Raw genomic sequence first — 25,290 nt, 5'->3', positions numbered from 1 at the left:
TGTTGAGACTTCTAGCAGGAAACTGTGTTGCTGTGGGGCAAACTTACTTTTAAAGGTGTTCGATACTTGCTATATAATGTTTTCAAAAATATTTGCAAGGGAATTTAAAACACTAATTGGTTTATTATCTTTATTAACTAAAGATGCAACATGAAATATAGAAGAAAATACAAAGTTCCCAAAGCATTCCTCAAACTTAGGCTCCTCAGACTGCTGGAAAACTGACCCGAAGTAGTAGAGAAGCACTAACAGAATGACCCTCAAAAATAACTTCCGCGGGAATATTAGGTTTTACATGTTTGGATTTAATGGAGTCCGAGAAGCTGTTTGGATTATTATAAATATTGTTTTCAACTACCTAATGTCTGACTGCTGCTCTCAGTGTTTTAACTGTTATTTGTCGGTGAAGTTTATTTTTTAACTTAATATGTTTTGCGGAAAAGTTAGTAGGATAGTTATTACCTTTGCAAATGTTTCTTTTTTTATAGTTTTTTTGGGTGTTGCTTCATCTATGCATTTATATAACTTTTTATAAATAAATCAATTCAGAAGATCTGACCAGTTAATATGCCTTAATAAATCACCTTTTACCAAGAAAACTTTTTTTTTTACTCTAAGGTCATATTAATAGAAGGATGATATAAGTCCTCTTATATCATCTTTCTAATTATACCTGATAACAGGGCTAATTTATTCTATTTTATATTTTCTTTTGTCACCATTAGGTCATGAACCCTCCGAGAATGGTATCTGTAAATGTAACAATCAATGGCCGACTGATCTAATGGTAATTTTGCATTGATCAACTTTCATATTAATGTAAATCATTTAAAATCTATAATTTTAAACTCAGAGAAAGAAGTAATTCTAAGAAAAGTTCTACTTGCAGCACCATCTATCTTCCCAACATGATATTCACATTGTTCTATTGATTTTGAAATTTATGGATTGTGGAAAATGTGCTTATCTGATAGGGAATACTCAAATAAGTTAAATTGGAATAAAGGAGAAACCTGCTTTAAAGAATAAATTTGTGGCAACATTCCTCAAATGTTTTGGCAACTGTGGTGCAATTTGTCAGCACCTAATCCATGAAAGCGAGCTGTCATTAACAGTGAAAGATCAAATACATATAAATAATAATAGAAGATATTTTATCTATGGAACAAGATGTGTTATAACATAACATAATAAATGTATTAGCTTCTAAAATTTGGATGTTCAGTTTGGTACCTGTTTTTAACCATCTCTATGGAGACTTCCTGGGATGATGATAAAATATACAACCACATCAACATGTCAAAAAATAATTACTGAGAGGATAAATTGGAAATTGGGCAAAATAGTAAATTTACTTGATCTTTTTGTTCCTCACTTATCCTATAATGGTAAGTCAAGACAAATTTAAAAAAATTGTAGTTTAATCTCTGGGAATAACTGGATGGTGGGGGTGTAATTTATGTAGCTCTTACTCAGATTCATAAATAAATAATATTTGTACATCCATCTGCATGGCACCAAATAACATCATGGGAATGTGACAAAATATCTTTCAATTATATTAAAGAAGTCTGGGGACTTGGAGATTGTTGACAGATATTTGTTTAGTTTTATGAATATCAGGTTGTTGTACGACTTGTGTACGAAATGTTCTGAGATATCTGTGAGCATTGCATGTGATTCATGATTTGTGTTAAATATTGTTTGAATATGCACTGAATAAAACTGTCAAATTATTGTATGTCTGCTCATAATTTAGGCATCCAGGAAATTTTTGAGGTACAAGAAATGTTGGACCAAATGCCTAAAATCTTTTTAAGAATATTTTATTGCCCAATATCCAATCATTATAAAAATGTCGCAAAGAAAATAATTATTTGAAACAAATTCTTGTACTAAAAAATTTAATCACCCTGTAGATTTATTAACAAATTGCATAATAAACAGTTGGATATGATAAATATGCGATAATATCTGCGTCAACGGTTTAACGTAATATTATTGCATAATAAATTTGATAGAATACTAATCTGAGAGTTTATCACACAGATATTAAGAAAATAACATTGGTGTTAATATTATTTATAATAAGTTTCATAATATGTTTTTCTATACCTCCCAGAGTAGTTTTTTATCAGCATTGGTATTACAGGCTCTCATTGCCATTTCGCTAACATAATAATTGTGCTTTAGACCAGTTAGGGTGTAGGTTATATTTGTTATGTTAATTTTTTATAATATAGTCTGTTCAGTGTCCTAAAGGGTAAGGTGAATTAAAATAAAATCAACTATTTATTAGTAAAAATTGATTTGCTTAGAAAGTAGTACATTAATTTTTTTCGCAGGATAAACCTAAAATTAACATGGCAAATACATGCTCACCCTCTCGCCACATTCAGGCAAAGATTGATGAATGGATCCGATGGGATAAAAATGCCCACACCTCTGGAATAATACGCAAATTAGCCAGTGAGATGAACTTTGATGAACTTAGCAGAATCTTGCTTCACAGAATTACCTTTGGTAAGTTTGCATAGATAAAGGTATATATATTTGCTCATATATTTCTCATAGGTACCGCTGGTTTAAGAGGAAAAATGTCAGCGGGTTATGCCTGCATGAATGACTTGGTGATTGTACAAACTGGCCAAGGTCTCCTAAAATTTTTGGAAAATAACAGAATAGAGCTCTTAAGAAGGAACGGAGTTATCATTGGTTACGACGGCAGACATAATAGCCAAAAGTAATTATCTTTTTGCATGAATTGTCAGTAAATAGGCTCAAAATAATATGTGTTATGAACCTAAGTTCCTATAGGGATCAGGATAATTATTCTAAACCATTTTTTGCTGTTGAAACCAAATAGTTGGGTTTTTTTAAAAATAAACAAATTACTGTATAATAATTAATTTAATCAAAAATCTATGAATAAAATTCACGTTTCTATTGAATTGTAGATGGGCTCGCATGACAGCATCCATTTTCTTACACGCTGGCTACAAAGTACGAATTGGGAGTGACGTCTGTCCCACTCCGTTTATTCCCTTTGGGGTTAGAGTATACAATTTATGCTGCGGTATTATGATCACTGCCTCACACAACCCTAAGGATGACAACGGGTACAAGGTAACTACTTTTAAAATGATTCTTAAACCACCTTTGAAAAAATCTTTTTCTTTTTTGTTTTAAGGTATACGATTACAATGCGTGTCAAATAATCCCCCCAGTCGATAAACAAATTCAAAATTATATCATGGAAAATCTTGAACCACTCGAATCGTCTTGGGATACCGCGATCAACAGTAGCCCTTTGGTTATGGACCACCTGCAGGAAACTATGCATAGGTATATGGAGAAAGTGATTTCTGAACGCATATATCCCCCTATTGTGGAGAACAATGCCAGTGTTGAGGTGAAGTTCGCCTACACCGCCATGCATGGGGTTGGCTGGGCTGCGGTTGAACAAGCGGCTAATATTGTGAAGGGAATTGTGGACCCTGTCCCTGAACAACGCGATCCTCATGCTGATTTTCCAACGGTCAAGTAGGTTTTTTATTTATTAAAACTGATTATGGACGTTTTCTTTAACTAGTGATCTAAGAAGAGGATATTCTCGAGAGTATTATCGGTTAGAAAATTCTCTCCTAACTCGTCAGCTAATTTGTTCGTTTTATTATTTCGCTTTTATAGAAACTGAAATAAACATAAAAATTTGAAGACGAATTATAATTTAAAAAATACAATTTCTTTGTAGGAAGGTATGTATATTTTTGCCAATTCACTTGTTGAATTTTTCTTATCGCAAAAATTATTATTTCTTAACCTCAAACCTCGATTTTCTCGCTTTCGAGGAAATAAAACTTTCAAAGTTATAAAAATAGTAAATATTTAGAAAATTAACATGAAAGAAGTAAAGCAAAATTTGCTACAAAACCTAAAAAAATTATTAGACCATTTCATGACAATTTTTTTAAATTTATTTATTTCAGATACAAATCGTCGCTTTGGTTGTGAACTGTTCTAATCCACATAAACCAAAACTGAACCTAGCGTGCTTTTAAAAAAGTTTGTCATCAAAGCATTTATATTTTCTTCTCTAAAATATTTAAAAAAAGACAAAATATAACAGTTTTTTGAAGTTTCTATTTAAGTATCACACTTTTTAAGTGAATGGTTTTATTTTAGGATTATAAACTTGGTTTTAGGTGGCTTAGCTCTATTCACTTCAACAAATTTAGTTGTTCTGCCATATTATTTTAAGGTGTGAAAAGGTCTAACAGTTTAATGTTTAAAATGATGATAAGTCAGCATTTAAAAAAAAAAATCATTATAAATATTGGTCGTACATAAAGTATAAAAATAACACCAATTCAAACTCTCAGTTTTCGTCCATATCGGAAACTCATCAGTTAATGTCTCATAAAATCCGTGATATAGCACAGGACCTTATGGAGTCAGTTTCCCATAATTTACACAGGCTCATCAATTTCCGTTTTTCGATCGCTGTACTAGTTGTATATAATTTAGGTATAACTGCATTTAGGGAAAATGCACCATTTTTTGTGGATCACTTGTTAATTTCTACGGAATTAAATTCAGAATCGTTAAGACGTTCTTTAAAAAATATTTTTTTTTAGGTTGTTCTTTCCTTTTCTTCACATTTTTTTTTTTGTTGAATATTGCGGTTTTGGAAAAAAGTTTAAAAATTAAAAACACTGAATAATTCATTTCAATTACCTATTCTCATTATAACTATTTATTAAGAACGTATATGCTTATCTTAAATGTAAAAAACACTACACAATAATGTGATATAAACATAGACTTACATACTTCTAATATAGACCTTAACGAAGAATATAAGGATATTTTTTACTTTTTTAAGTTTACATCTTACATTAATCAAATAAATAGTTGCTTGTCTATTGAAATTATTAGAATATTTTTATTTTCATTCTCATTTAACTCATTCTCAATCAATTATGCAATAGCGACATTACGATTCTGTGTCTATAAGTAAACTTATCCCTTACAAAAACCTATCACATTTATTTATTGTTCCTTTATTATATATTGTTTCATATACAGGAAAAAAAAAACGTTAAATTTTTGATGAAGTGGGTTTTTCGTTACTTGTATAGTCTCGAATATACTGATGCTATGTCAAACTGATAACTTAAAACCACAACAAAATGTGTACATGACTACGAGTTTAAAAGATATAATGTAGTGAGGTATCTATTTTATAACAAGAAGTTTTTTAAATTAAATTTCAACTGAGAAAAATCATATTTCAACAATGGTTAGAAATTATTACTTAATATTTTATGACTTAAGGTGTAAACCTAAATTAAGTTTAAGTTATTTATTTTTGTATCACTAGTTTGTCGATGTCCCTCCCCTTTAAACTTGATGTAATTTAAATGGTCGAACCTGGACTTGTTTCAGATGAGGGTACTGACTTCTTCTGATCTATCTGATGACGGTTTTGAGTTTTGAGGATTTGGATCAGTTTGATGACAATTTTTGGTACTTTCAGGTAGTTTGAGGTAGTTGAGGGGAATACCTTTGCATGTCTTTGAGTACAGCTTTAGTATCCTCCTATTGCTTGGCTGTAAAACCTTCACCATTCACAAATAATGTTTGTCTTTAGCTAATACATTTTGTGTTCTTGCTAATTTTCAATGTTTAACAAGAATTTTGTGTTCAGCCTGATCTTCCAGACAAAGATTGTGCGTTATAAATATATAAGTACCATTCAGCTTTAAAGTTTAACATGTTTATATGGCCTTGACTTGATTTTTTTTTTAGATTCCCGAACCCTGAAGAGGGCAAGAGCAGCCTAGACTTGGCCATGAAATTTGCCAATAAAAAAGGCTACAGTATCATTCTAGCCAACGATCCTGATGCTGATAGATTTGCAGTTGCCGAAAAAGATAAAAAGTAGAGTGACAGTTTTCAATAATACATGTAATGATTTTCCGTTTTTTTTTAAATGTTTTAGCACTGGAGAATGGCGTATATTTAACGGCAACGAGCTGGGCGCATTATTTGGGTGGTGGATGCTAGAATGCCACAAAAAATATGAGACTGTATCTTTGGGCAACGTTTATATGGTTTCTAGTACAGTGAGCTCAAAGATATTGAAAACGATGGCTGAGGCCGAGGGATTTAATTTCCTTGACACTTTGACCGGATTTAAGTGGATTGGTGAGTGATGTTTCAATTAGCAACTAACTAGTTACATTGTATGTTGCGTCTCTGTAGGTACCAGCGCTTCAGAACTGGAAGCAGAAGGCTTCTTTGTACTATTCTGCTTTGAAGAAGCCATCGGTTTTATGTGCAACGACTATATTTTTGACAAAGATGGAGTATCAGCTCTGGCTCAGTTTATCGGTCTGGCCAATCATGTTTATGGCAAAGGAAAGCAGCTACATGAACAACTCGATAACATATATGATATCTACGGGTTGCACTTGTCTTTGAATTCTTACTATCTTTGCTATAAACCCATAGTTATCAAGAGGGTTTTCGAAAGGGTCAGAAATTTTAAAGGGGCCAATACAGTAAGTTACTTTTTTATTTATAATGTTGGGTGTTGTCTAATGCTATGTAAGAATTTGAGAGGACTTTCCTTGGCTTATTTAAGTAGTCCCAAAATGCTTGATTTTTACGATGCAGGGTGTTTAACTAAAAAAAAAAAAATAGATTGAGAATTAATTATCCACTCAAAGGCGTCTTATATTTTTTTTAATCTGCAATGCCAAAATTCAGCCGGTTTTAAAAATGTATCACCCTGATCTTCCCTCACACCTAAACTTAAGCATTTTATGGGCTACGTTTTATATGAAATTGCGATTTATTACCAGGGTATATTTATTTATACATATTGAGTAAAGACAGTATGGATATCAGCAAGTTTATTTTCTTTATCTAACGTACTCTGTTAAAAATAAATAAATTTATATAACATGGCTACAATTATTATAATGTTTATAATTTAGAGCTTAGAATAATAACAATTCATGAATAATTAATAATATGATGCAATTAAATAAAAAATGATGCAATATTACTCCAAGTTATGGTACTGGTACTAGAGATTGAAAATCTCGAAATATTTTAACAAAATGAATTACCATTTTTTTTTCTAAATAAATTAAAAAACAAAAACACAATAAAACTTTTTTTTAAACGTAACCAAAGCAAGAAAATTATGTAGTAATAATAATTCAGCTACCATTAAACACAAAATGCGCATTGTTTGTTTCCGAAAGTAATGACTCAAAAACATCAATTAATCAATAGTATTGTGTTCTAATTTGGATCTAATTTTCGTACAAATTAACCTTGTTAAGGAAAAAAATTCTTTAGACACAACGTTTGTCGTTGGTAGAAATTTTAAGTTGTCTGAGAAATATTAGAGTAAAAGTAATATCAGAGAGTTTCTTTATTGACCCTGACTTCTTTAAACGCTCTGGCTCGACACTAAGTCGAGTTAATGCATTTTGTTTTTCCTTACAAAAGTTATTTTCCAGACGGATTTGTTGCTTTTATTTCATTGCATTATCATTTATATCATTATCATTTTAGAAATCATTTCCATTTTCTTCATTAGACTTGAATCATAATATGAGTTTTTCTATTTCTTGCACTAATTCGGTTTTTTTAACTGATTTTCTATGTAATGGCGATATTCCAGTTCTTAGGTTTGTTTGATCTTCTTAATAGCTTTAGTGTACCTGTTAAATAATATCCCTGTAGTGTTTTACCTTATTGGTTATTTTGCTGGTCCAGGTCCCTAGTAAATTGAGAAATAAATGAATAATTTTACAGGTTTTAATAAATACCTGCACAACAAAACAGTCAAATTCCACTTACATTAGCTATATTGGTAATAATAATAATAATTATTAAAATAGTAGGTAAATAATTATAAATTATTCTGATATCGTATTTAATTGGTCCAGGGATTTACGGAAAATAATTTTAGCGATTTTCGGACACTTAGTTTTCTCCGGGATCCTGAGATGTGCAGGATAGCAATCCGTAACTGATATGTGGTATTTATTAAACTATTTGTCATTTAAACTTTTTCTCCTAATAAGTTGAGGACTATTAAAGTTAAAACTCAAAAAAAAAACACGCAAACTCTAATTAATGATATTGTTTATTGATTTTACAAATTTTAGCTTCACATATATAAAATACCCTAGACAAATAAACTAAGATTACCTTCTTATATAACTAATTATTACATACATACATTTCCAATAAATATTTATGTACTTTATTCTAATTTTGGAAAAACCTTTTTTATGCATGAACCATTTATACCAAACTGGACCTCTCTAAATGATCAGCAACTTCTTGCACCTCAATATTACGCAAATCACTGACACCATCAGTTGCTGTAGACACATCTACCATAACAGGCTTCCCGTAAAATCTATAATTATCATATGCTTTGAGATGAAATTTATAATCATGTCGGTGATGATGTTTCGACTTCTTTCGCTTATGTTTCCGACCTTTTTTATGATAATACTCGTCATCACTTGATGATGATGATGAACAAGAAAACGATGGACTTGCTAAGGTGGATTCGCAAATATTAGAGCCACTGCTATCAATATTTGTTTCTTCATCTAAAGGAGGGTCAACTCCTGTGGTGTTTTCCTGCGGTGCTTCTTTTGATGTCTCGTTTATACTGTGTAGATGTGGATTTTTTAAGAAACTCTTTAAAACATACTTAACTGCATGCTTTGTAAGTGTAACCTGTTGATTTCCAAGATGTTTTAAGATCTCTTGCCACTTTTCACATAGGCAACTGCTTATTTTATTCTTTCCGCTTTCTTTATGTTGCTTTTTCCAGTATTTTTTAAACATCTTTTTCTTTGCTTTATAAACATTTTTATTCTTATGGCACTTTAAGTGATACATTTCTGTTTATTGCGGGAACCACTTAAACACAAAACAAATTAACTCGCGTGATGCATTCGCCACGAGTAAAAGTAAATAACTGAGTGGAAATTTTATGCAAATGCGTTTAATAGTTTTTCATTGTTTTTCCTATAAATGATAAGTCGCGGCGCAATTGCAAAGGTCATCTGATAAACCAAGTATTTACTTTATAAATTTTGGGTTCTTTAGATGTCTGCTTGAAATATGCAGGGTGTCCCAAAAGTGGACGTCCAAACGAAAGAAAGCGATAGAGGAGGTCATTTGCAATAAAAACAATCATATATATTATTATCCGATTGTTAATGCTTTAAAAGTTATTACAGTTTTTCTGATTTTCTTAAAAATTGCGGTTTGTATCATATACGAATATAATAATTAATTTGCTTGTTATTTGGTGTGAGTGTGGCCCTAAAGAGTGGCTTAATTTTTTTTTCAGTCGTAAGAACAAAATAATTTCTCAATATGTTTAATTTGATCATACAAATTATTTGCGTTCCAAGTGACGCTGCCAGAGACAAATTTACTTTAAAATAACTATCTGGAAAAGTTGCTTATTTAATGAAGATTGTTATACGGTGAAATACTTTCAGATAAGTGATATAAGTGTTTTTTCTTGAAATTTCTATTTAGCTAATCGTTTTTAGACAAAAATCACTTACTCCCCAACTAATATAAAAAAGGAATTTTATTGCTGCTAAATATCACAATAAAGAAGGCTCTTTTATTCTTGGTAATAACGTTGGCCGCTAGTCTTATTTTTTTTTTGGCAGTTTTACTTCAGTCTGGCTTATTGATGAAAACAAGTTCTTTGAAATATCCCCATAGAAAAAAGTCTATGGGGTTCAGATCAGGTGGGCGCGTCGGCTATTGGATGTTCTCTCCTCTTTCTATCCAGCGATTATTAAAAGTAGTATCGAGATGTTGCCTTTCTATTCGGGCAGAATGAGAAGCAGCTTCATCGTGTTGCAGCCACATGTCTTGGCGTGTTGCTGGATTTAAGTAAATCGTTCCAAGTTATGTTACAAGAAATGTTAATAATCCTTGCCATTAAGTCTTCCTGATAGCTCGAATGTTCCATTTAATTTGCCCATGTTAAAAAAGATCATTTCTCACCATTTTAGCATTAACATAGTCCCAATAATGTAATTTGTGTATATTAAATATACCCATATTAATAGTCATTCTTGTTCATTACTATGCATCATTTCTTTAATAATTTTTAAAAATTATTTGAAAAAGCATGTTTATTTTTCTTATCATAATATGTTTGACCGTATAAGAATATGCATTAAATAAAGTAACTTTTTCTGTTAGACGTCAATTTTTTCGTTCGTTATAGCAGCATCTCTTCAAACGCAAAAATGTGTATGTAAAACTTAAACACATTGAATAATTATCATTTTTTAAGTAGTGACACAAAAAGTACACTCTTCGAGGCAATAATCGTAACAAATAGGAAGCAAATACGTCAGAATAATCTTTCTATGTTTTTTTTACAGAATGCTTTACGCTATTTTTATAGAATCCCAAATATGGTAATAATATTTAAACCATCAACAATCAGATACTTTTCTACTTTTGGGAAACCCTGTATACAAAAAATTAAGAAAAAAACAGAAAAATAACTGGAATACTGCGATGAATTTTTGTGTTTTTGATAAATTATTGTTCAGGTGTTTAATTTCTATATTTTTCAAATAAATTTCCAAATTTTCATTCAATATTCTTTTAATACTCTTTGGCCACTAGACCATTTTGATGTGTGTATATTCAGTTATTTATTTGTCTATCAACAAACGAGAAAACCCCATTGCAAATTTTACATAAGCAATCTAAATACTTGTAGAAAATGGCAAATAAAAGTAAATATATAATAAAAATTATACATAACAACGAAAAATATAATCAAACCTACATCCTGCTGCAACACATGCATAAAATGACCATTAAATTTGCTGAGAGACCCTCCAAATAGATCATAAGATAAATGTCAATTCAGAAAACTTAATGATCGACCTAATGTACTGTGGATTCCATAAGAGTTAATTTTAAATGTTTCATTTCAAATTTTAATTTTTTAAATTCTTCTCAATGAAGGAACTGACATACTAACGAAGCTGGACAGTTAATTAAACCATTAATAATCTTATAGATAAAACAGATATCATTAACTTTTCTAGGTAAAGACTGTAACATATCAGATAATGATGTTAATTACCAAATTTAAAATTACAAAAGTTTATGAATTTCCTCATACCTCATACTAATGCATACTTTCATTGAGATCTTACTAAAGAGCAGTATCAAATTCTTAAAGACGAAACTAAAACCCCAAGTTTTCTTTAAATTTGCTATTATCGTGTTATAATCATCCCGAAATAGTAATCTAATATATAATTGCTTTAGTACCCGACTGGAATCCTGAACAACAAATATAAGGTTATATCAGTCCGGGACCTGACAACCGGTTATGATGATAGCCAACCGGATAACAGAGCCATGTTACCCATTTCTTCGGAATCTGAAATGATCAGTTTCGTTTTCGACAATGGGTTGCACTTCACCTTGAGAACCAGCGGAACTGAGCCAAAAATCAAGTATTACAGCGAGCTGTGCATGAATCCTGAGATCAAGTATGACAATTTATTATCATGTGAATGATAATTAAAATCATTTTTTTTTACAGAGACAAGGCTACTGGGTTGGTAATACTGCAAGAAATGGTAACTGCCATCTGTCGTGAGTTCCTCGAACCAGATAAGAACAGACTCATCCCTCGGAGTACCCAGTAGAAGGTGACTTTTCGAATTATTTATTTTATATATTAATCACATTCCGTTAGTTCTATGTTCAGAACTAATGACGTTTTCGTTATTTGTTGGCTATAATGCTAGTCGAGGTTGACAATCCATGTCAATATTTGTTGTTTAAGTTGTTGCTTGCTTGAACTTACGAGTTCAACAGCATATTTAATGTAATGAATTCTATTTTTCAATAAAAAAATTATTAAAAAATATTGCTGTTTTATTTAAGGTAAAAAAAAGCATGTTTTTAGCATTTCAATTTACTTTATTATTATAATAACAACACATGTATAGTAACATATATATTTGGTGAACAAATAATTATTTTAGTAATGAATAAGTTCTGTTTACGTTTAATATATACAAGTACACAACAGTAAAAGTAAACAGCGTTGCAACATATCTGAAAAAAAAATAGGAAAACCTTACGTGTAACTAATAATACTGATAAATGGACTACCTATACTTAAACATTTAGTTAAAAAAGAACAAATACTGATTTTTCCTTCCAGAGTATCCAAACTTGATAGATCGAAAGGGAAATATTTTTATTTGCATATTTCCTCCAAAAAAAATCTTTCAACTTGGTACCCTAATTGCACAGGGTTTCTTTTAATATGCAAGGGTTTTAACTGAACAAAATAGGGTTTAAAAAACTTGCTATACTCTTTTCTATGAGTAGGTTACATTATATCCAAGTACCACTATGGGGAGATGAGAATTGGCGAATTTTTATTTTTCCTCATAACTAGTTAACTTAATTGTGGGCCAACTAAACCAAGAAAGTACCTACACTTAAAGAAGCAAAAAAAGAGCCTTTCTTCTAAAATACTAGCGCAATCAATCACAGACCTACGAAATTTGACTAATGCAGTTATCCCGACTTGAAATTAAAAAACATGTTTTAGGGATTGTGTCCCATTGTGCCAAAAACTTAACCAACTTTTTACAAAAGGCAAAGAGTACAAACTCAACAATAATAGTAAAAGATAAAAAATCACTAACCAGTGAAGTTAGGCCAGTCGAATATGCACAGCTGATTTAGTTTTGATTTTAATTTGACTTGCTGTATGTAATGTACTGACTGGCCTAATATAATCAAATCAACAGGTTCTATAAGATGTATATTTACAGACTATAAGCTAATAATACCCATTATAGAATTATTATTTACAAATTCAATGGTGGGCTTAAGGCAACAATTATTTAATTGAGTGCTAAACAGTTGAAATTAAATTATTGTTGACTGGGGTTCACCTGTCCAATGTTGTAAAAACGCCCGAAAGTAAGTTTTAACAAGCTATTTAGGCAAATTCCGATTTGCTTATTAAAAGATATGAATATCCAGAGTTGTTTTTACTGTTATCCTTGTTTAGCTTGAAGGGCATCCTCGTTTCTATTGAACCAACTTTAACGTTTATCAGAATGGTAATCCTAATCAAGTAAAGTAGTAATAATATAATATTATTGAGGTTTGGTATACTTTTTTTATACAGTTTCATTTAATCCCTAAATATATACAGAGATCACAATTTAACATTACGTACAAATGGTTTATAATGGCTTAGTTACTAGACATATCGATAAGAACATATAATTTAGCGCTAGATTCTTTTTTTATGTTTATCATATTTTTTTTAAAGGGTTTGGGTTGGTTTCATGTTTGAAAGGGTCTTAGCACCACGGGTTTTTTAATTTTAACCCTGTTTTAAAAATATTGGAAACTTTAGAAGTCAGAAGAGATTAAAAAATAGTGAAGGACAGGGTTCAAGAATTTCCATATCTGTTATCAAATAAATGGTCATTATACAGGATTTTATTTTTAATACGAGGTAAAAAAAGCTTATTAAGTAGACAAGTAGGGCTGTAGCTATAAATTACTCTATGAAAGGTGATTTTCTTTATGGGGGTAGTCTTAAAAATTATTTCTTTTTAGATTCTAGAGTTGTAATTGCTGTTTAGTGTCCAAAATTTTTCTTTAAGTAACTTTTAAAGAAAGGAGAATCGCGTTTATCTAAGTTATGCATATTTATTGGGAAAGTCTTGAAACTGCATCTATTGTGGTCTAAAAAGTGGTTTTGTCCATTACGTTTAAGAAGTATTGATTGATTGAAAATGTCACAACTAAGAAAACAACAAAACGTAAACCATGGGTGTAACAAATCCTTTCAAACTTGGGATGTAGGTTTACACAAATACACGGCAAAAGGTTCTCATCTAAACATCTAAATAGGCGTCGGCAACACCGTAAAATCCTGTAGGGCGCACTTAACCGTCTCGTATAACGGCCTGTTCTCGTCGCAGTATCCCTCGGGAGTGCACAGGGTTTGCAATTTGGTCAAATAGGAGTCGAAGTTCTCCTGGCCGATTTTCTCGGGCTGAGTACCGCCACCCGGGAGTCGTACGTGCTCCAGGAGGGTGATCACGTTGTTGCGTAGACTCTCGTAGTACTCATTGAGGTTCGAGCTGCGCTGCGTAAGCGCCTGAGTTTCCTGGTAGGGAAATTAATGTAGTCCGATTGGTTTTTTACGATACAGCTGGGATATGAAACTAGTCGTTAGTCTAGACTGTTTTATGAAACTAGGGATTGTTTTTTTTTTGGAACATAAATTTAGTTAAAGGAAAACGAGACAGTTGAAGGAATTTTCTGTTTTCCAGACTGTTGGAAACTTACCTTCTCGCCATGCGTCAAATGACTTTCCATAGCGTTAATGTCAGATTTTAGTTTGAGCATTTGTGATTCTACCCGGGCATTTTCGCGCTGAAGTTCCGATATTTCAGCTTCCAACGTCATAAGATCTTCACCGTTGTTTGGGTTTTGTTCCATTCCTAAAAATAGTTAAAAAAATGATTATATTAGGACTTTTTTAGTCATTTACAGTGCACACGCAAAGCTCTCCCTCCACCTCTTTTAAATTACCTTTTCGGTTTTTTTTTCAGAAAATTTAGGCATAAACGCAGTTCTTTAATTTGACGTAAACATGATATTCATGCTCAAATTTTAAGAAATGGCGCACTAAAAAAAGGTCTCTTTGAGCCAAAGTCGTCAGCGCTCTTGACTCGAAATTATTAGTTGACCCTAAGAGAATTTAAATTGTTTTAAGAAAAAAATTCTTGGTATAAAAAAACGTTTTTCTTCAAGCAGTTTCGAATTTCTCTTGCAGAGTTATCTCTTTAACCAAAGCAAAGTAACTTTAGGGAAAGTCCTATTTTCGCACTTTCACCCTATTTTCAAACAAAAATTGTTATTTTATAGTTTTATAAAACAAGAGTATTTATTTACATATTTTGCCATTGTGCATTAAATATAATATAATACAGTTAGAGGATAACTTATATGCAAAGCAAGAAAGACCAAATCAGTTGCTACGAAAATTTCAGATTAATCACTTATTACCAGTGCTGAAAAGTAAGCAAGTATTTTTTTTGAATAATAAATTCTTCTATAACCGTCACTGTAACCAATTTTTAAATCTGGTAATATTAATGACATAAAAAATCATAGGCCTATAGGTATATTGAATACTAGGGCAAACGTTCCTGAATCTCTTATATAATTTTTATTACAAAATCATCATAATTCATTTAGGTCATATAGGTCTACAATTACAAATGTATGTGTCTTCTCTTAACCTGCTGCTAGAGCTGTTTATTCAAAAAAAGCAAATGGATGTAATTTTCAGATTCTGCAAAAGCTTTTGATAAAGCTATTCATAATTGCTTGAAAAATTGGGTAAATTTGGCCTTTCAATTAATGCCTTAATTTCATAGCTCACAGAAAGAAGTCAAAGGATAAGGATTGATAGAATTCTGACCAACGAATATTCAGCCACCTCTGGTATTTCTCAGGGTAGCAATTTGGGTCGTATTTCATTCATTTTATTTATAAATGATTTGCCAAATTGTCTTAAATATGCATCCGGTTGGATATTTGCCAATAAGATGTTCACGGTAATTGAAAATCAGAATGATTATTACTTATAGCAGCTAAACAGAGGAGCAGCTGAACAGAGCAGCAAAACAATAGAGGCAATTGGAAAAAAAAAAATTTTTTTTCTCTTTTCTTAATTAAAAGCAAAAAGTCAATACAATATTTTTAAAAAATTTTTCTTTGTGAAACCATATGTGGTACTTAACATATGTGTTGTATCTTTTAATATATATCGTGCATCTCTTCTCACGTGTATAACGCTTTTAAATCAAAATCTAAAACTCTCAGGTCAAAAGAGCATTCCTCTTAAGTCAAACCCTAGGGGCCTTACATCAAGAAAATCACTATTTATTCAAAAAATTACATTTTTATTATTAAGAATTTATGCTCTTGAATCAACAAAAAATACTCTTTAGCAAAGTCTTAAAGTCATTACATTAAGACTCAACTTTTCCTTATGTAAAATATAAAGAAATTGCGACAGTTTATTGTTGTAACTCAGGTATTCTCTCTCTCCTATAAAGTAAAATGGGATTTTAACGAAAATACAAATTTCTTCTTTGAGGCATCTTGGCTTTTGTATAAAGATGGTGTATATATAACATTATTCACCTTGAATCAAGGGATTAATATTCTTTTGGTTAAAGTAATATTTAAAAAACTGTAGAGTAAGAGAAATGTTTTATTAAAATAAGAGACGTGGCTCATGGCTATATCCAAGAGCTTTTGACACATTAACAAGTCAAATGTATTTCGCTCAAGGGATTAATTTTTTCAGTGTAAGCGCCAAATATAAGCTACTAGTAAGCTTTATAATCCTGAAACGATACTAGAGAAATGTCATAATCTAACATCCCAAACATTGAAACTTTTAAAAGACATCCTTAGGATATAAGTCTTACCTGTGTATCCCTTAGCATAAAACGGCATATCCTCCGGGTATTTGCTCTTCTTGACCGTCTGCCCAGCAAGGGGGCAACCGCTAAGGGACCGATGCGTTAAAAAAGAACCGTTAATGTGTCCGGTACCGTCGCATCCTGGAGTGGGACAATTTACTCCCTCGAATTTCATGGCTGTAGCAGCGGCTACAGCCGCCTTATGCTGCTCTACAGTACCACCGCTCTCCAGCACCCGCATCTTGTTCCTGTTTGCTATCGGACATCCTGATGCGCTAGAAAAGGACGAAAGTCCATTTATTTGTTGTGCGAAAAATTTAATTGAAATAAGTAGAATCTTGATTTTTGATGGTAAAAAAATATTACTACTACAGTTCCTGTTTCAGTTATTAACTCCGTTAAGAGGTGCGCGCCCAATGGCCCCAGGTACAGGCGTATTATCGAATTTACTTGAGGAAAAATCTCACCTTTGTGTCAAATAAATTATCAACTATTTTTATTTTATTATTGGGTACATACATATACACTGTAATAGCATTCTACTAAACATTTATTTACCTTCTATGAGACAGAAACTTCCCTGTGGCATGTCCTGATCCATCACACCCTGGGATCGGGCATCTAATGTAAGCATGCGCAAAATAGCAAAACGTTACTTAAAAAAATCTCATTTGCAATAAAAAATGAGCGCTAAATATACCTAAAAATAACAAAATTCCCCAAGCCAACCCTAATTAGATATACACTAAATACAGACAATTAATTCAGAGTGAAGCTCATCAATATGACCCTGGATAAAAATGTTTACCCCCAACAGTTTTACCACAAAAAAATTAAACAAATACATCAAATATTAAACATACTTAAAGAAGTATTTTCTCTTGCTCGGCATATTGAAACTACACAAATTAAATCAATTAGAACAATTACGTGACAAAAGCAAACTAGACAATGACAATAAACGTAACGAACTTTTCGAAATTTGAAATTTACGTCATTTCGTTGACAGCGCATGTTGGTACGCAGGCAACGCCTCCTTAAGGCTTGTCTACACTAAAGAAACGCAGACGAACATTTTGTTGCTGCAACCTTTTTATGGAAACAGCAAAAGTTTTATAAACATTCTGACCACAGGAACATAATTCATTCTTAAGAATATTTAATTCTATTGCTGCAACTGGAAATTTGTTTATCCACACCAGTGCAGTGTGTTTTCGTAATTTCTAAAAATGTAGTGTAAAATAGCAGTTGTAATTGTAATTATGTAAGTCTTTTAGAGAGAAAGATTGGCGTCTTCCAAGTTCGTTACAGAAAGATGATATAATATCAGAAAGTACTGACACCCGATATTTAAAAAAAAAATTGTCGTATGAGTAGTACTGAGTTGCAAAGGTTAATCTGCAAAATTTCGCCTTCAATTCAAAAAGAAGATATTGATTATAGAGCTGTTTAATTTCTTACAATGGCAGATTCATTCGTTACCCCCTCCACACAAACAAAATTTTCCCCCCCAACCACCCCAAACATTTGCTCAGTAAAAAATTCCTTTGAAAAATCACTGTTTTTCGTCCATAATATTCAATCTATTAGCACTGTTTTTGTATTAAATATGAATAAATGGATAAAGTAATGAATAAACTGTATTATTAGATTGGATATTAATGACGAAACCAGCTGATATTCATGCGTGTTATTTTGAAAAACAATGATTTCTAACAACAGTTTCTTACTGGTAAGTTGTGTGGGGTGGGTGGGGGGGTAAGTGTAGGGTTAATGAAAAACGTTTTTTTTTGCAGAAAATAATTGCCTGAGAGAAAAATTTTGTTTAAGAAAATTATAGGTGAGAATATACGTATATAATATACGATTTTGTTTACAAATCGGAGAAAATTTTGGTATTTAAAAAAATTTAGAAAGGATTTACATATCTAGTCTTTAAACTCGATCACTAGACTTCAAATATGTGATAAAATGACCCCGATATCACATATATGCTACTGTGTAATGATGTTAATTTTTTTTATTAAAAAATATTTATCATAACTGTAAAGTTTATTGGTAGACTTCCTTAATGCCCAGTAAAATATACCACAATTTAAGCTTAAATAGATACCTTTATTATAAATTCCATATCACTAATTATTAAACCATTAAAATGAAGGTTTTATACTTGCCTCGTATAAATAAAAATTCAACGTTTTGTTGATGGTGAAGTACATTTGCTTAGAAGCTCATTTAATTTTGTAAACGTCTTTAAATAGTATATAATATACCATACTTAATGAAGGTTTAACTTTTATGCCATAATAATTTTATCTCATGAACATATAATATTAAATTCCTCAACGTAAGTATATCACGCAGACATTTTTATACGATATTTATAGTTGAAGTTCAAACAAAAATGTACAACTGGTGTAAACCAAAAATGAACGTTTATTTAACTATCGTGTGTTGCTCAGCCTCTCGCGGCTCACCTGGGTATATTTTTTAAATAAAATTATGAATTGAGAAAAGAATGTTTCTTTATATTTTAAAATAAAAATTAAAGCGAATTAAAATACTTATTTTATAAATAGAAGAAAGGTTGTATTATCCCTTAAGTCAAGGCTGCATTTTTCAAAAAGATTTATGTATAATGCTATAAAGCTATACGATTCTCTGCCTTTTAACATCCTACAATTTAAAATAAGGACATTTAAGTATGCACTAAATTCTAACATTTTTCAAGAACAAGTAGAGAATTGAGGAGCGTTTCAGGGAAAACCAGAGAAAAATCTAGAAAATAAAATTGCGATTCATATTTTTCTTTTTGCGGTGTTAAGAAAATAAAGAATAAACGTGTGATCATAATAATAATAAGATTTTTATTTGTTTTCTTTATCAAGGAATATAATTTAAAACAATCCTATTTTTCACGCTTTTTTTTTGTAGTAAGGTACCTGCGGCAAATAAGGCCCAGTTAAGGAAAAAATGCTTATTGTGTTATCAAATGAAGCCTTTTTAACAAAAAAGTTTATTTTTTTGATTAGGCTTTTGACAAGCTTTGTAAAAAAATATGAAAGTGGGCCTTATTATCTGACTGTTGGATAAATAAGGCCCCATTAAATTAATGATGTCGGTTAAAAAGGCCCCTCAAATAATAAAAATATAAACGTAAACACTAAATTTCTAACCAAGAAACAAATTTGACCACTAACATCTAAGAGCAGTTTGGGCAGATAAAGTCGTCATCATCATCTTGTGAGAAGCCAACACACGCCTCGTGACACCAAGTCCCGCACGCTATGCACTGTCTCATGTAGATTTTATCTTGTGTCTGACAAACAAAACAAAACCAAGAGTCTGTAATTTGTAAGGATTTACTTCTAAAGTCCTTCTTCCAATACCTTTGAAGATGACGGTATCGGCTCCTTAGAAGCAGATATTTTGGATGGCTTCGTGGTGGGTTTGGTGACTGATGCAAAAAGATCTTTAGTCACTGCTTGTGCCCTGTAGTTAAGTGATATCTTCCTTGCTATGTTAGTTTTTCTTTCGAAAAGTTCAGGGGTTGGTAGTAATTCTTTAAAAGATTTATTAAGATGGTCATTATTAATGTTACGAGTAGAGGTGGTGTTTGTAGTAGCTTGTGAGTTTTTGTTTATTTTGAAATCTCTCGTCATCTCCTTTAGCGTAGTTAAAGGCATATGATATTCAGAGTCATCTGAGTCATAGTCACGTGGTAGATTATTGATACTGCTCACAACGGTAACATTTGTTGGTTACGGAAATATGTTAATTTCCTGCTGAGGCTGTTCAATATTTTCTGGAGGACGTTGAGTTGCTAACGATGGGGCAAACGCTGATTCAGGTATGACACTTGGATCCAGTGGAAACATACCAGTGGCTCTAAATCCATTGATTATATTTGGGAGTCATACATTTGCTCCAGACTTTGGAGAAAATATAACCAAAGCACCTTTTATTAAGACGTCGGTCTGGAGCGAAGCTCCTGATCCCAATGATACTAGAACGAGCGATAAACAGTCTTGTCCAATGGGTGGAGCTCGTGGGTGGTATTCGACGGCAAACAAAATAGTGCACAGTTGATCTGCAGCATCAACTATTGAAATATCTAAGTGGTTAGAAGCTCCGTTAAAGATAAGTACAGCCGGTCCGTTGTTCTTGTAGCGAGATAGATGTTGTAGAAATGCAAAAAAAAGTTCCGTTGTCATACTACCCTTCTCCGCCATTTTCACAAGGGAACCCGGTGGCAGACCATCTTGCCATTCAGGCTTCAATCTTTTGCCCTTAAATATGATTATAGGAGGTATGGAATTTCCCAAAGCATTGCAGCATCCTGCAATGGTCACGTGCCACGAGATGGATGCGCTTGGCACCTCTTTTCCCAATAATTTTTTGCTGGTGGTGGATGGTCAACCTGCAACCCTTTTCATCCATATTAAAGAGATTTTGGGGATTCTGTTGAATATTCATTTTTCTGTAAATATCAGAGAGCTTGGCAAAATAATCATTTACTATGAATTTATTAAGCTTTTGAGCTCTCCCAGGATTCATAAGTTGAACTTTCCGTCTAGCAAGATGTGGGTTGCGCTTCAAGAACCTGTAAAGCCAATCTTTTCCAGCTACACCTTTAGACGTGCGAAACGGGTGTTTAATGTTATTGTCGACACAGAATTTAAAAGCTGATCGTGTTACTAACAGGGGAGTTAAAGGCATGCCAATTTCACACAAACGAATGATTCTTTCCGAAAGTTGATTTTCCTGATTTGCTGTTAAAATGCTAGATCTACCCATATTTTTTATAGCGTTTACAGATTGTATGTGGTTCCGTACGTAGGGTTCTCGGAATTTTGTAATGTTCTGCGGCTTATCTTTGTGACATGGTTTAAGTTTGTATGGGATTTATGGCAGACTGAAGTTGCTCTGACGTCCATATTGCACGTTTTTTTCTTTCTCCTGGCATTTTAGGTATCCTTCTGGTGAGAAATTAAAGATAGAAACGTTGTCGTTTAATAAGGCCCACCATTTATTCGGTGGGCTTTAATATCTGAATTGGCAATTTTTATTTAAAATATAAATAATTAAAAACTTATTTACCTCTTTGACTAGATTTTTATATCAAAAGATGCTCTGTGAAACAGAGAATGTAAGAAACCCAAACAGTAGAACCAAAAAGTTCGTTAAGTCAAAAATATTTACGAAAATGTGGCACACGAGAATTATAAAACGGACAATTGCGACACATCAAGTCCGAAGATAATTTTCGTCAACACTGTTCCCGCGTGCTGCTTCCTTTGAGTTCGTTATAGTATGTGGTATATTTAAAAAGAGGAGTAATTTGACGTTGTCAGATTTGAGTTATAGTTTTAGATATTAAAGATATGGTTAGTGGGCCTTATTGACCGCCGGGCTTTATTTGCCGCACGTACCTTATAAAATAAACGTGTAACCATATGTTTTTATTTTATTTTAAAGTAAGTAAATATAGGTAATATTATTTAGCTTAAAAGAAATGTGAATAATATTAAACGAACCACTTTTACATTATAAAATAGACTAAATTATTCAACTCAAGCAAAATCAGATAAATCAATTAATTGTTTAATTATCAACAATTCTTATGTTAATTAACTAAGAAGGACCAAAAAAAAATGTCTATTAGATTTATAATATCAAACCTAAGTACACTATAATTTATTTTGAGTTCAGGAATGATCTATTAATTGGCACGTTTTTTGTAATTACCTCAGAATTTTATATAATGGATTTGCTTGATTTTATTGCTTTTATTGCTTCTGCTACTTCCCAAAGATTGAAATTCATCAATAAATAAAGGATTTTATTATTTTTATTTTATTATAGTATCTATATTTCAACTCCTAAGTTATAGTGTTAAGTTTTTTTGTACACGATTTTTTTATAGCTCTTTTTTTGTAATTTAGATTAAAATACTCCATTGGAAGTTAAGTTTTAGTACCTATAAGCCTTTTTAAAATATAATTGTAACTTTAGCGTTTATTATTATTATTACTTACCGTAAAGGTTCTGAGTCCTGACCGTCTCTCGGTTTGCTCTTCGGTTTGTTGGCCCTTGGACATCCAGACAGGCTCCTGTGGGACGAGTAGTTTCCTGTGACGTGTCCGGATCCGTCACACCCTGGGGTTGGACATTTCAGCTCTTGCGAATGGGTTTGGATTTGGGTCCTGTCAGGTCGTGGGCAGCCAGAGAGGCTGAAACAAGTTATACAAACCGTAACCAAAAGATTTTGAACAAGTGAAGTCATTTAAAAATTTTTTTGACTTTCAAGGAAAACCAACCGGCCAAATTATATTATTTATATCTTACCCATCCTTATTTGAAGGCTTATCATGCTGCGACAAAGAATGTTGTGGAGGAGGCATCGAGTAACATGCTCCAGGCGAGTAGCTGCCAGGAGGAACTGGATAACCTCCGGTGGTGACAGGTCCAGGATACCCTGGACCGCAAGGATATCCAGCTGTTGTAGGATATGGTGCTGAATAGGGGTTGGAAGTATAATCGGATGGTACAGACGTCATGCTGTAGCCTGGATGAGGACTCATTGACCCATAAGCTATTAAGCGAAATGTCACGTGAGATTTTCTAAAAAATATCACCAAAATTCTTACCAGATGGTTCTCGACTGTAGGCATCCATATAATGTGACCCACCGCTATCTGGGGTCGATTCTCTGCTGTAGCCAGAGCCTGGAGCAGGGGCTAGGACTCCTGGTGGCGGACCAGTGGCACCAAAAGGTCTAACACTACACCAAATTAATACGTTATTATAGTATTGTTTAGATAAGAGGCAACTTACCTGTGGGATAATCGACTAACACTCAAATCCAGTGTTTGTCCTTGAGGACTTGGTACTTGGGGACTAGCGGATAAGTGAGGGCTAGCGGCAGCTTGAGGACTACCACCAACCCTTTGGTTACCATAGTGAGGGGATCCATAGGCCACCTAAAATTTAAAAAAATATATAGAGACAACATAATTGGGGAACCCAAGCAACACATCATATATTATTATCATTAAATATATATTTATTTATAAATTTTGCAGTAAATTTTTTGTATATTTATCAACCCTATATAGTCAAGGTATATTTATTAAACTGTAAATGTACGAATATCATGTACTATTCTGTTTACAAAAAGGAGAAAATTTCCGCATTTAAAAAAAAAAATGACGAGGGATTTACATATCTATTTTTTAAACTCGATTATTACATTTCAAATATTGGCTGCAATAACCCCGATATAAGCTGCTGTGTAGCATATGATATACTTTTCATTCAAGTATATATATTATAGTGTAATAATAAAATATCATATACAGGCAAATCTAGAAAAAAGTAGGAAATGCCCTAACGTGTGTGAAACATGATAATTAAACCAAATATACAAATAAAAAAAAGTTAAAAATACAAATTTATTAACCAAATTTTTATTTTTTTTTTAAATATTTTTAACCAAAAGTTAGACGTTTAGAACACACATTGATTAAATTTTTTTTAAATTTTTTGTTTTAGAATCACCCTGTAAAGTTTGTCAGCAGAATTCCTGGACACCCGGTATAATATACCACAATTTAACCTTTAATAGATACCTTTATTACATACCAACAATTATTTAATGAGTAAAATTAAGGTTTTATACTGGTTTCCTATAACTAAATATTCAAAGTTTTATTGATGGTCAGTATATTTGTTTATTAAACGCATTTTGTAAACGTCTTTAAATAGTAAACAATATACCATACCTAATCGTTTAACTTTTTATCAAACAATAATTATATATTTTTAACCCTGTTAAACGCGTGTTGCTTGGGAAATTTCGTTTTAGTGACCATTACCTTAAAAAGAATTACTAATTAAACGCACGAGGTAAGTCCACCTGTTGGCTATCCTAAATTACCATAACGCACTTGGTTATTCCATAGGGTTTTATTTATTCACCGGAATGACCACGTTTTGTCCTTTTAAGTAAGTTATAGCCTATACACCTGACCAAGGGGTTAATTTGCCGAGTTTATTCGCCCGATTATTTAACGCGTCTCGTATTTATTTTAACCCGAAGATTTTATTTGCTTTTGCCCAGATAATGTTTTAGGACGATCGGTTATTTTTGGGGGAGTAAAACGTGGACTTTATAGTGTTTTAGTAGGAATTTATAAATCTGTTAGGGACAAAAAAATGTTCAACATAGAAAATAGCGATCATTTTTATTGCCAATGTTTCGGGTATATTTTAGACCATTATCAGGGCTCGAAAAAAATTATTTTTTTGCCATATTACTTACTGATCATGGCCTAATTTAGGAGAAAATGTTGGTAAATAACGCAATTTTCTATTGATATTCGAAGGAAAGAAAATCACTAATATATAACAAAACTAATATTTGTTGGTTCGGTTCCGGTTTTTAAACCAAAGCAACAAATTAGGACCAAATATAAACGGATAAGTTTTTATGTCCGAATTATGTCTTAAATAAGGATTCAAATATTATTATGTTTGTCACACCATTTGGAATATTATTGACCAATTAAAAATCAATTGAAATTTTCTTTATTTTTACCACTTGGTTGTAAGAAGTGCTAAAATGTGACTAAAAACAGATCAAATTATCATATTTTAGTCACTATGACATAATAAAATGGCCTAATGTTAGTCA

At 32.0% G+C, this 25,290-nt stretch overlaps 2 protein-coding genes across 8 annotated transcripts in view; one reads left to right on the top strand and one right to left on the bottom strand.

The window, feature by feature from the left end:
* LOC126748126 (phosphopentomutase-like) overlaps positions 1-11,992 on the top strand; it is a 45,383-nt gene extending 33,391 nt beyond the window's left edge. For 4 of the 6 annotated variants that reach the window (XM_050457152.1, XM_050457153.1, XM_050457155.1 and 1 more), the window contains exons 3-11: positions 2,346-2,523; positions 2,575-2,743; positions 2,958-3,126; positions 3,191-3,543; positions 5,812-5,943; positions 6,005-6,210; positions 6,268-6,566; positions 11,371-11,597; positions 11,651-11,992. In XM_050457152.1, coding sequence (XP_050313109.1) covers positions 2,346-2,523; positions 2,575-2,743; positions 2,958-3,126; positions 3,191-3,543; positions 5,812-5,943; positions 6,005-6,210; positions 6,268-6,566; positions 11,371-11,597; positions 11,651-11,756 — 1,839 coding nt within the window. In that variant the 3' untranslated portion in view covers positions 11,757-11,992. Of the gene's footprint in view, positions 1-1,183; positions 1,389-2,098; positions 2,264-2,345; positions 2,524-2,574; positions 2,744-2,957; positions 3,127-3,190; positions 3,544-5,811; positions 5,944-6,004; positions 6,211-6,267; positions 6,567-11,370; positions 11,598-11,650 lie in introns of those variants that run through there. The other 2 variants (XM_050457156.1, XM_050457157.1) reach the window with 2 other exon arrangements.
* A 1,256-nt stretch (positions 11,993-13,248) lies between these two features.
* The window catches only part of LOC126748125 (myelin transcription factor 1), a 141,620-nt gene continuing 129,578 nt past the window's right edge, over positions 13,249-25,290 (bottom strand). Inside the window, exons 12-19 of one of the 2 annotated variants that reach the window (XM_050457150.1) lie at positions 23,433-23,578; positions 23,246-23,379; positions 22,944-23,190; positions 22,634-22,828; positions 17,154-17,216; positions 16,602-16,870; positions 14,443-14,597; positions 13,249-14,260 (exon numbers count right to left, since the gene is read on the bottom strand). In XM_050457150.1, coding sequence (XP_050313107.1) covers positions 13,994-14,260; positions 14,443-14,597; positions 16,602-16,870; positions 17,154-17,216; positions 22,634-22,828; positions 22,944-23,190; positions 23,246-23,379; positions 23,433-23,578 — 1,476 coding nt within the window. In that variant the 3' untranslated portion in view covers positions 13,249-13,993. The remainder of the gene's footprint in view (positions 14,261-14,442; positions 14,598-16,601; positions 16,871-17,153; positions 17,217-22,633; positions 22,829-22,943; positions 23,191-23,245; positions 23,380-23,432; positions 23,579-25,290) is intronic. The other variant, XM_050457151.1, reaches the window with a different exon arrangement.

Source organism: Anthonomus grandis, chromosome 22 (genome assembly GCF_022605725.1).
Source record: "Anthonomus grandis grandis chromosome 22, icAntGran1.3, whole genome shotgun sequence".
Classification (NCBI taxonomy): domain Eukaryota; kingdom Metazoa; phylum Arthropoda; class Insecta; order Coleoptera; family Curculionidae; genus Anthonomus; species Anthonomus grandis.
Note: the sequence above shows the minus strand (reverse complement) of the source record. Positions and strands in the feature narration are given on the sequence as shown.